We start from the raw sequence: 12,633 nt of genomic DNA on the forward strand, positions 1-12,633 counted from the left end.
ATCTGGCTTTTTATTTTGCTTTTATTTCTCCTCTATAGAGGAGAAGCATTTAAGCTCATTGTTGGTACAGGACCCATTTTACTGCTGATATGGACACTGTCTCACCAGCTTGCAGGATAATCACAAGGAAGCATTTGTTCTGGCGTTGATTCATTTCTGGGACACAGAACTGCTCTCCTTCCTGAACTGTAGATGGGTGGAAAATAACAAAACAGATAAATGTTATTCTTCTTATCAAATCAATCTTATTGTGTTTACTCAGTCATTATTCTGGAAATGTATTTAGCAAATAAATGTTCTTAGATATACGTTAATAATCCTATCATCCTAACTGACTAAAATCAAATAGAAGTTTGTATGCAGGACTGGCCCAAGTCTCCATGGGGCCCTAAGCGAAATTTGGTGTTGGGGCCCACTAGTTCTGCTAACAATGTGGACTGGCTGCAATCAGTAGCCCGATCATGAGGTCATTCACACACCTGCTATAAACCTATTGAATCTCTGGCAGTGCTGTTTACATTATATACATGCATAATACGACACATTTATTGGCCAACTGATTTATTGACCAGTTGATTTCTGGGTGCCGATTTCCTTAATTTTGGGGGATGGTGATTGGCCGATACTTACGTGAAGCCCATCTTATCCCCTAGTCTTGTCTTTGTCAGCAAAAATTTAAAAAATCGGCCTCTGTCCTCTTCTGCTCTGCAGTGAGAGGTGTGACTGACAGACCGGCCCACCAGGTCAGGTCTGCACATTTGCAGTTAACAATAATCACCCTACTGTTACCAACTCAGTGACTTTCTTGCTATATTTAGCGACATTTCAGATGAAATTTTTTTTTATATCAGCCCAAATCAAAATGGGCTGATCAGGATTTTTAAAGATCGGTAACCAGGGATCAGCTAGAAAACTGCAATCGGTGCAGCCCTGCACACATATTCATGACAGGCTTTGATTAAATAAATTTCTATTCAGTGTTACTCCAATAGCTAAAAATGTAATTTATACCAGGTGAGTTTTTCTCCCCTGAGAATGTGGACCAGTACCGGTACTGGACTGATTCTGAGCCTTCAAATGATTTTAACAGAAGTTTCACATTACTTAGAAGTTGACGTAAAAATAATGTTTGTTTTAGCCACAAAATGATTTTGCTCAGCAGCAAACAACATTTCCCCAACTACAGCATAGAGTGGCTCATCAATGTAGCAGCTAAGTAGCCTGACGTAAAAACATTTTGCTAGACAATGGCAAACACTGAGGAGTTTTCATTATTGTTAACAAACATTATCAAACACCGCGTTTTGAAGCCAAAAATACCTCAGAAAGATACAGAGATGAGAATCAACTCATTTAAAGTTTAAACTCAGTTTCACACAAACACAAAGAGCCGAGCATAAATGCTTGGCTGCTAAATTGGACCATTCCAGGTCGCTATCAAGCTGGCAGTCTTACAAATCTTTTACATTACATTACCAAGACACATTAAAACAAACCTTTATCTTGGCTTTTTTTCTATTCTTCCTCTTTTTGTTATCTCCTTCTCTGAAGGATAAGTCCTTTTATGAGACATTGTTCTGCTTACTTAACTTCTGACCGGAGCTTTGGACGTTTGGGTGCTGCTCGTTACCGGCGAAGCGTGCAGTACCTACCGCGGCCACCAGGGGGCCCCGGAGAGCAATTTATGTATTTATTTCAATAAAATCAAGATTTCCACATGCATTATCAAATATATATTATTGTAAAAACAAACCACTTCATAGTGAAATTGTGTGTTTTTGATATTATAATGACATAGAAATTATTACTAAAAAAAAAAAAAAATCAGCTCCACTGAGGGGGCCCTTAGTGACATTGGGGCCCTAAGCGGCTGCTTAGTTTGCTTATGCCTCGGGCCGGCCCTTTTTATATGATTTAAATGTCAGACCATGAGAAGCATTATTTGTGTCTTTTTATGCACTTTAAATATCTGGTTTCAACTGGGTGTTTTATTGAAATCTTTTGAAATCCCCTATTGAATGTAGGTTTTAAATTAATAATTTTCAGAATATGAAGATTTTGACCGACAATGTGTCCTTGTTCACATCCTCATCATTTTCTCCGAGCCCCTCTAACGTAACATCTTCTTCCCGCCCCCTCCCCTTAGCAACAGAAGCAACATGGCGGCGTCCAGTAACGCGGAGCCCTCTCCGGAGATAGCGACACCATTAAAGATACCGAAAACCGAGGTGCCATCTCCCGAGTCCGAGGATTTGAGCGACAGCATCCAATACCACTCCAATCCTTCGACACCGAACCGCTTCTCGCCTCTGAACGTGGGTTCTGGAACCGCGGGCCGGACGGCGGCCTCATCCTCCTCCAACAGCTTCACCGCCTGCCGGGGGATGTCATGGACGCCGTCCGAGACGAACGCCCTCATCGCGGTGTGGGGCAACGAGAGGCTCACGGAGGCGCGGATGCAGCAGCTGGAGGTCGCGGGCACCGTGTTCTCCGGGAAGCCGCCCGGTCCTGCCATGTACGAGCGAGTGTCCAGAGCGCTGTCGGACCTGGGGTACGAGAGAACCCCGTCCCAGTGCAGGGAGAGGATGAAGGTAAGGAACCATGACAGCAAGATGTCACTGTCACGACTCCAACCTGTTACCATGACACCAAACTGGGTCCGCTGACTGCTTAGAGCCGTGTCACACTGGAGACATCTTTCATCACAGAACACCTCCTTAAAACCTGTTCTTATTTCTGGTAATGGATCATGAACTGGGAAATATAAAGTGTTGCTTTATCTTACATATTATATAAATAACTCTTTAGGTATTTAGGCCCAGATGAGCCATCAGAGCAACGTCAGACGCTCTATAAGTGCATAATGTTTGCTAAATAGTGAGTTTTTCTATAATTTTGGTCCAAGCTTTGTTACAAAGAATATACTTACTATTTTATGCCTTCATTCACCTGTTCATTCATTTAGGTAGTAGAATTAAGATGCTACAGCTGCATAGGTCAGTCAGCTGGGTGAGCCATGTGTCCTTTGAAAACTAAAATCCTCGCTGTTCCTCCGTCCCAAACAGACACTTAGGCGCTGCTACAGCCGTGTGAAGGAGCATGGGATCGGGAAGAGAAAGAGCAGCTACACCTTGGAGCAGCTGGAGAAGGTGTTCGGTCAGGGAGGCTGGGACTCTCAGAGCTGTGCCCCGGTGCTGATCAACAGCAGCGGGTTGTACCAGGAGATGGAGTCTGACGGCAGCACGCTGGAGGACTTCTCGCAGGAGGACTGGTGCAACCAGGTGCTGGACTCGGCCTTCCAGGAGGGAGACATGGACACCGGTGAGATCCGTTTCAATTTATGAAAAAGTAATTGTGACAAAATTGGATGGATGAAATTAATCCATTATTTTTGTATGCCATGTTTTTTCCTCTGGTTTAGAAGAACTACAGGTGCCTAAAAGCAGAGCTCTACAGATTCAAGCAGAATTGTATGAATTAACCCAGTAAGTTTTGTTTTGCTTTTTCAAATAAAGCTTGTTTTTACATGACTGTAGTAAATTGCTGTTATATCTCCTCACTCTGAGAATCTGGGTTTTAAAATTTTACTGGATTCTTCAACCAAACTTCTCCAGGTTCAGTGTTCATAACTGTGCACTCTCAGTAGCAGCACTTACGTTTTCTTACCATTTTTTAAATCTGCTCATGGGCAAAACTACAGTGTTCCAAAAGTGTTCGCGCCTCTTGAAAATACGAAGATATTTTGAACTTTTTCACAATTTGTCATGATGTGACCTCAAATTTCTATGTACTGACGAAGCGCAACTGATTTCTGTCATTTTGGAAGATCGGCAGCTTAGATGTGAAGCCAATCTTATCTGCCTCCGAACAGACAGATCCGCCCACCGAGTCACGTCTGTACGCGCGTGATTAACAATATTCACCTCGCTGTTGCCAACTCAGCTGCTTTGTCGTTATATTTAGTAGGAATGCATGACGTAGCTGCAGTAACATCGGCATGGGCCGATATTGGCAGTTTCTTAACCTACAGCAGAGAAGCAGTGGTAAAGTCAGCAGCGTCATAAAAGCGTTATTAATACTGGATATTGGCACAAAGTTTCATTTCGGTGCAGCCCTGATATTGAGCAACATTTTAGACAAAAAAAAATCAGCCAAAATCAGAATCAACGGGTCAGGGTTTTTATAAGATCGGTGATTGGCTGGAAAACTGCAGTGGGTGCACCCTCTAATTTTAAGTGAAAGAGGAGCACACACCTGAAGAGAATAAATAAGAAATTTTTCTAAATATTTCTCAAATAAAATAAAAATAAAAAAATTTCAGAATGTTTATATTCAGCCCGTCTTTACTGCAGTACCCCCAAAGTAAATGCCCTAATTGGGTAATAAAGTTTAGCCGTGTGCAATTTCCTCTCATTGTAATCACATATTCCTAAATCAGGCGGTTGCTGCTGGTTCTGTGACTGTGTGCAGGAAAAGGGAGGCGATGCAGACGGTGATCCGCATCCTGGAGTCGGTGCAGCTGAACTGGGAGCATTTCCAGACGTGGACCGAGTTCTCCCGGCTGCACCTGTCCAACAAGCTGGCCATCTTTGGCGTGGGCTACAACACGCGCTGGCGCGACGACGTACGCTACCACTACGCCGAGATCAGCTCGCAGGTGCCGCTGGGCAAGCGGCTCCGGGAGTACTTCAACCCGGAGAAGCCGGAGGGCCGGGTCATCATGACCAAGGTCCAGAAGATGAACTGGAAGAACGTCTACTACAAGTTCCTGGACATCACCATCAGCGAGGCGCGCTGCCTGGAGCTCCACATGGAGGTGGACTGGATCCCCGTGTCGCGGCCGCTGCTGGCGAGCAGCAAAGGCTCGTCCCACTACCTCCTGCCCGGTTTCGTCCCCAAGACGCACGGCCTGTACGCCATCGGCTGCGAGGCCCTGCCGGCCTGCGACGCCGCTTGCACGCCGCCTCCTCCGGCCAACGACGAGGAGGACGACGACAGTAGCTCGCCCCGGCGGGAGGCGGAGAACGGGTCGGAGCGCGACGTCAGGACTGGGCCCGCCGTCACTTACTGCTACCTGGGCGTCGCCGAGGACAGGACCATCCAGCAGTGCCTCTCCCAGCACTTTCAGGGACCCGGGAAGCACTGCGTCTATGGGGAGCCGTCCGGCGTGACCCGCTTCCTGCAGGAGAACAGCGCCGGCGCCGGCGCCAGGACGGATCAGCATGGCGGAGACTCGCAGCAGCGCTGCGCCGTTTACGTGAAATTCATCGAGGTGGAGCTGGACTTCCTCTCGGCGGGCTCCCTGGTGGAATGCCTGGAAACGGCCGTCGGTTATTCCTTAAGGTTCAACAACAAGGAAACATCGTAACCACCACCCCGTCGGTTTACAGATGACTCTGCAGCTCTGGTGGAGGCAGCATCATGCTGCGGGATGCTCTTCTGGTTAAGCAGCTTAAAAGAAAAAAGTAAAGAAAAGATTTTTTTTTTTTTTTTTTTGTCTCTGGCTGTCATGGAAACAAGCGTTGACATGTAACGTTCATTTGTCGCTGAGGGATGTATTTACGTACGCATCACCAGTTAAAAGCTGCCCACCATAATAAGCTCACCAAGTTATTCAGAATACTAAGTCCTTCAGTTTCGATGCAGAGTTTCATCAGAGTTCAAGTGTTCAAGCTGACAGAGTTTCTAAATGAACAACAGTTTCTGCCTCAGTATGATCTGCAGCACTGACAACAGCGCTTATTATTGAATATTGTGCACTAAGATTCTCCAGCTGCTTGTTAGGCTTTATGTGACATGTCTGATCAGGGAGAGTAGGGCTGGAGGTCGGTATCTGTGTGTGCGCGCGCATGTGTGTGTGTGTGTGTGTCTGTGGGTGGGCGTTGCGCTGCAGTATGCATCTGTCTACCTCATTAAGACGTAGCAAACCAAGCAGTGAGGGACCACAGCTGGATGTATTCAGAAACTGCCTTCACTTGGACCGTTGGTTTGAGTCCACAGAGCATCTATGGGTAGAGGCGAAGTCATGCCTTATGTTTTGCACATGTGGCGGGTTTAGCAAGCAAGAGATGCTTCCACACAAACTACAGAACCGGATGGCGTGAGCCGGCGTCTACCGAGCCGACTGTAGGCCCGGACGAGGAAGCAGGATTCACTGTTTTTCGAGACAACGTCCAGCTCAGATTAAGATCTTCAACGTTTACGACGATAGCTGATAACTTGTTACAGGCCAGGATCCCAGTAACCAATCGGTTCCCTGAGAGAGAATAAATAATAATATTAATAATAATAAAAAAAAACAAAAATAAAACAGTTTTACACCCGACCAGAAACAACTTCCTCATGAAGTGTCTCTGGCGGATCGTTATGCAGCCTGGAATCGTCTTCTGCAAACGTCTGAATCACATAATGATCAGTTCACCCGTTTACCAGTTTAGAGCCCAATTCTGAATCTGTAGACAAACCATTTCATTCCCATCTACTAAGCTATTGTAAATCAGTTTCCTGTTATGATAATAAATTAAGGAGGTAAATAACAATAAAACGGTTAAATGTCACATTTAAATTCATTTAATTAGATGTTTTGTGTTTCACAATAGAGCCATTTAGGAGTGCACTCATTGCAGTTTTCTGGCCGATCACCAATCTCTTAAAAAGTCGCACCTGTTCGATAAGACTTTTTATTGGTTTTTAGGCCAAAGCCAATATTTTTTGTCTAAAACATGGCAAGAAGGTATCTGAGTTGGCAACAATGGGGTCACTGTTGTTAACTGCGAACGTACACGTCAGAGCAACAGAGGACAGTAGTTGAGTTTTAGACTTTTAGATAAGATCAGTTTCACATAGAAGCATCAGCCAATCCCTGATCTCCCAAAATGAAAGGAAATCAGGGAGGATCTATCGGTGCACCCATAGATCTATTGATTGAGTTTTGCATCCCTCCCCACAGTTTTTGTACATTAGACCCCAAATCAACCATTAAAAATTTATATAAGTTGTTGAAGGGAGTATTAAATAGAAGTGCACAAAAAAAAAACTTACCTATATTTAGTGATTTCATGCAAAAGAATTGCCCGAATTGGCGGGTCAGGCATTTTAAATATCGTAGCTCGGCCAGAAAATGCAATCGGTGCACTCTGTGTATTAAAACCCAAAATGACCAAAACTGTGCAGCGGCGACTTGCGACTGTGGATGAAGCTGGTTGAGATGTTTCCAACATTCCTAATAAACCAATTAAACATGAGCGCATTCACCAGGAATAAAAACATTTTCTAAATTATTTTATCTATTTAGAATATTAGTAATCTGATAGATAAAATTGTAAAATCCTGAGATTGTATTGACTTTATAGTAGATTAACATACTGGAACCATATAATGCAGACACTAAATGGTTAAACTTGCTCAAACAGTTCAGATTGATCTCTTGAAGAAGTGGGCAAAAATTAAAAAGAGCATTTAAATCCAAAACAAAGCCTGCCCACGTGGAGGCGCTGTTGGGTCACATCTGTTCGGAAACCGCTAAATCCTCTCCTGCATCGTTTCTTGTTGCTCTGATGCACATGAACCTGCTGGGATTTGTTCACAGTTTAGTTTGCAGCAACTCAGACCCATCATAAAAAAATAAAAAAAAACCCGGTTCTGGTTCTGGTTTGGAAATACCTGCCAGTGGTTTGGAGCATCTCTTGCTGCAGCCGCTGGCTGGTTGGTGATGTAACGATGTAACATTTCAAATGCAGACAACAGGAAACGTTTGCTGTGTTCAGAAGCCGGCCCGACAGCGCTGCGGCTCATTCAGGGCCCATAATAAAGCTGGACCCTTGAAGAGGATCTGCAGGTTACGTGCAATGAATGTGCCAGGAAGCGACTGCGGCACACAACAAAACGTGGCGTGTCCATATGAATCTATGTAATGTGAAATACCATATAGCTTATATAATATATATTTGAGAACATCGGTGTTCTTGAGCATTCCAGCTTTTGTGAAATTTATTTGTTTGGGACATCAAAGATATAAAAAAAATGATATTTTTACCTCATTGATTTAATGCCATGTACTGTATGTGCTTGTTTCTAAGTCACCATGTTGTCTGTTTACATGTTTGAAGAACAATAAATGGGGAACTCTCTGTGGTTAGCCACATACTAAAAGTAACCGGTGTGTGATTTATTAGCTTGTCACGATAAATTTTGCTGGACGATATGTTATTGCGATTAACAGAATTTTTGTTTTGGGGATATTTGCAAGTAATGTACTGACAGTGGCATAATTGGTGCAACTTCACCTTCTCAAAGAATAATAATTGTTCTTTACGAAACTAAAGTTGGACACTGGAACTGGAAGATGTTTTAAATATCCAAAATGAAACTCAACAATCCAAAACAACAAATAAAACGGGGGGTGGGGGGGCAATAAACACGCACACAAAACCGAAACTGTAAAGAAAATTAATGATGAAATCTCTAGACAGAATTACTCTTCAAAAAATATTCATCAGAATGGAAATGATCAAGTCCATTTTTATCATGTGATCAATTGCTTATTGCAGCAGCCTCAGTTACTTAACAAGGCTCCAGATGAATCTGATGTGTGACCTAAAATGTGAACCAGAGCATTCAAGAATCTGAACTGGGATCAGTTGACTGATAGCTTCTCAACAAAAGGCTGTGAATACAGAGGGCTCCCTGTCTGCAGTGGTGAGAGGACTACGTTGTGACAACATGAGAGGAGGCTCCCATGTTAGTCACAACACCACTACACGCTTAACCGTGTTTCACTGAAACTTTGTGTTACACAAAGTAGTGTATGACTATTTATCTGAAGGAAAATGACATGGTTTTCAAAATTGTTAACAAATTCACTTTGATGGAAAGGTAAGACTCAAGCTGTAATTCCGCCTTTTGGCCAGGAGATGGCCCTGTGTAGCTGTTGCAGAAGTTGCTTGGCCCAGACTGTTCAACAGCAATATAAAAGCCCAACAGAACCTGCAAATGGTTCCCTGCAGTAGTCTGATGTTGTAGGAACTGGTGAGAACGTGCAACATCAAGACTGAATGTTAATGGTGAATCCAGTCCAAAAGGTTTCCCTCTACTGGCCAGAATAGAAAACCTTATGGGACAGTATCAGGTGTGTCTGTCGTAGAATCACTACCCACTCATTAAACTGATGACACCCTGTGTGTTTGCCATTAAACACTTACAAAATAACTAAAGTAAATAAAATAACTAAAGTAAATAACTAACAACGAGTCTCATCCACTCCATGACGTGCTGCCGTATACAGGAGCGCCTTCAGCCAGAGACTCATTTGGCCAAAGTGCACCACAGAGCGCCACAGAAAGTCATTTCTGCCTGTTGCCATCAGGCTTTACAACGCCCAAGTCTGTGCTAATTGATTCAATTATTTTCTGCACTCATTTATAGGTTATTTATTGATTAATACATATGGCATGTGATTGCTTCATTATTTATTCATTTATTTGTTTATATCTAGTCATTTTGAACTATTCTCTCTTTATTATTCACTCTTAGGTAAATATATATTTTACAAACTTTGTATTTATCACCTAAGATGAAATAGCTTTCAACAAATAAGCAATTTCCCCTTGGGGTCAATAAAGTACATTCTATTCTATTCTATTCTATTCTATTCTATTCTATTCTATTCTATTCTATTCTATTCTATTCTATTCTATTCTATTCTATTCTAAAGGAATGAAGAACAAAAGTAAAATCCTGGAACCTTGAAAATCTCAGCTGCTCAGCCATTTGCCGATTCAGTGCTTTTAGAATCACAGTAAGAAGAAACTTTACAATACTTAAAACCCACCTGCTGCCCTTAGAGTAAAAGTGCAAGCATAATTAGAAAGTTATTTTATTCTGACTCACAAAATTTTACTCACATTTTGTGAGCTTAGCTGGAGGTACCCAAATAAAATCCTGCTTGGAGTCCCATAAAGTGCTGGCCCTCATTCCAAGCTATGTAGATTGTAGTAGTTTAGTCAAAAAATTGGAACTCCATGATGTTGTTCCTCTGTTTCTTTTGCAGACCATCTTTCTGAGGCCTACAGTGGTTCTGAGTCTGAAATTTGTTATTCCATTTGTATGTTTATTCCATTATCAGGTCCTGTTGAAACTAAGAATGCACAGAACCATTCTTTTTTTTTACTTCCGATACCGATACAGATATCTGAAGTTTCGTATTCGATCCGATACAGAAAAACAGTACTGAACTAATTCAAAACATTAATTTTTTTTTTTAAACAGACTTAAATGTACTTAATAACAAATTTATTTGATAACTCTGTATCTTTCGGCTCTTAATTACACCAATAGCTTCACAAGCTTGATAAAACATGTAAAAACAACAAAACTATCTGTAATTTGCTCAGTCCATGCAATTGGAGTACAACGGCCAATGTAAAGCAAATAATAAAGAAATTGAAGCTGACAAGAACAACAGGTTGACTACCTTGGTCAAACATGGAAAAATAAACTTCAACAAATCTTCTTCCAGATGGTTCAGAAAGTGCAACTAGAAATTCCAAATATAATGTAAAATACATAATAGAGCCTGACGTTGCTCAGAGCACAAAGCATAGAACTAGCCTGAATGGATCTGATCGGGCACATCGTCACCGATACCCGATCTAGAATTTTTTTCAATATCGGGACTGTTATATATATTAATGTTGCATCTCTAGTTGAAAAATGCCTCCTCAAATCAACAGGCATGTTTCTCTGGCTTCTGCTTGAAAACTTCCAATTTAGAAAGAAGCACAGAGGCTGTTGGCAACAATACAACCGAATCTCATTCCCACATGAACCGGACTCTGCTACTTTGGATTTAATCACAGTATAACCCTTGTTGACCTCGCATAAATGAGCAGTCCACCTGTGTTAGCCTCAGCATTGTTGCTGAGGCAACAGAGTAACCCCAGAAAATGAAAAAAGGAGGACTGACCACTTGGCCGAGCACAGGTCAGTCCATATTTTTCTATCAGGGTGGTGAGCTCACCTTGGGAATTCACGTCAAGCTGAGTCCAGTCTGTTTGCTTTGCTTTTAAGCCTAAACCCCTTCACACATGGCAGAACAGGAACTGAACATTTTTCAAGGAGAGATGAGAGGAGAGGATCAGGATTTAGTTGTGAGGTTTTGGAAAATAGGCTTAGAGTTTAAAAAGCTTGTGACATGGCATTTAAACTAGATGAGTAGCATGTAAATATGCCTGTCTAGAATTTCTGTACAAGCAAATTCTTCTTCTTTTCAGTGACCAGTTTGGGTCAAAGCATGTCAGCATCTGTAGTAGATTTAGCTTTTTTGGTTGACATGGCACAAACATTTTCTCATTACTGCAAAGTGGTTATATGACCTTTTAGCATTTATTTTAAAATATATTGTCTTCACTGTAAAAATATATGTGAATGCTGGAATCCTCTGCAGCATAATAATTGATTTAACAAGTTGCAAATCAACAGAAGTACGGGTAACTATGGCTAGCTCTGCCAATGTTTATATTCCTGTGTTATTTATTTTTGCACCTAAATTTTCTTCAGTGTCAATAAAGTTGAGCAAACATTCAATTTACTTCATCACAAATAAATGTAGTGTAAATCAATTAAACTTTATATTTTTCTATATATTTTTTAATCATTATACACTTTAAAATGAAAGAAAAAAATAGACTGAAATGAAATAGTTTACAATTTAAAAATTGTTTTGCAATCTATTAAAGTAGGATTTGATGATTTTTGTTTAAACCAGCCCACTTTTCACCAGAGCTGGGTCACTACTTTGCTTAGTTACATTATCAAAAAGACTTCATAGAGGGATCACATTTATGGAGGTAGGTACAGGTGAACCTGCTCTGCAAGAACTCCTTCCAAATAGAGTGAAAGGTGGAACATGCAATCTGCACCAACAGTGCATTGACTATGCATCTAACCATCTCTGCTGTCACTTTTAATTATGTCTAAAAGAAAAACTATTTAAAATAAGCAAACAACACTTAGCTTAGCCATGGGGACAAGTAGAGACTGGCGGCTTGCCTTGCTTATAAAACTCTGGGGGAATCCTGAACAAGCTCCCCAACCTTTGGCTCTCTGCAGCTGATACCAGTTATTAATCAGCACCGTGACATGGTAGACGGTAACAAAAGATCTTGAGGGCTCCAGTGGGGCCTGCCATGGCAAACGCTAATTTGAAGGTGGTGATTTTAAAAAATGATCTCCTTAAGTCGAAGAGAGGATTCTGTAGGTGTTATTCATATTTGCGAGACACAAAAGTTCAATAAATACCACGTTCAAGCACAAGGTGGCTCACAAGTGTTCTTGGCGCCACGTATCTTGGGCTAAAGGTCAAGGATCAATCTTTTAATTGCATCATCAAGTCTGTGGCACTACATGTTGGCAGAGATGACAACTGATCACCACCTGGTGGCGCTGACTGACCTGGTAAACCTGAACAGGTTGTGGAAGGGAGCTGGGGATGAGTGGTGGAGGAAACTGTTTGACTCCAGGATGATCTCTGTAATGCTGCGAGGAAAGTTGAGACATGGAATCAGAATGTCCCGTATTCAGGACCTCCACTGCAGAAGCTGTGGCCTAAAGGTCGGCTTTCGGGGTGGGATGTCC

The 12,633-nt window shown here is 42.0% G+C and overlaps 1 protein-coding gene across 1 annotated transcript; it reads left to right on the plus strand.

The window, feature by feature from the left end:
- Nucleotides 1–2,127: 2,127 nt before the first annotated feature.
- On the plus strand, nt 2,128–8,133 carry msantd2 (Myb/SANT DNA binding domain containing 2). The gene is made up of 4 exons (XM_005803560.3): nt 2,128–2,591; nt 3,066–3,321; nt 3,422–3,485; nt 4,471–8,133. The coding sequence occupies exons 1-4, from the start codon at nt 2,160–2,162 to the stop codon at nt 5,366–5,368; spliced, it is 1,650 nt and encodes a 549-aa protein (XP_005803617.1). The 5' UTR covers nt 2,128–2,159; the 3' UTR covers nt 5,369–8,133.
- Nucleotides 8,134–12,633: the final 4,500 nt, after the last annotated feature.

Source organism: Xiphophorus maculatus, chromosome 11 (assembly GCF_002775205.1).
Source record: "Xiphophorus maculatus strain JP 163 A chromosome 11, X_maculatus-5.0-male, whole genome shotgun sequence".
NCBI classification, from domain to species: domain Eukaryota; kingdom Metazoa; phylum Chordata; class Actinopteri; order Cyprinodontiformes; family Poeciliidae; genus Xiphophorus; species Xiphophorus maculatus.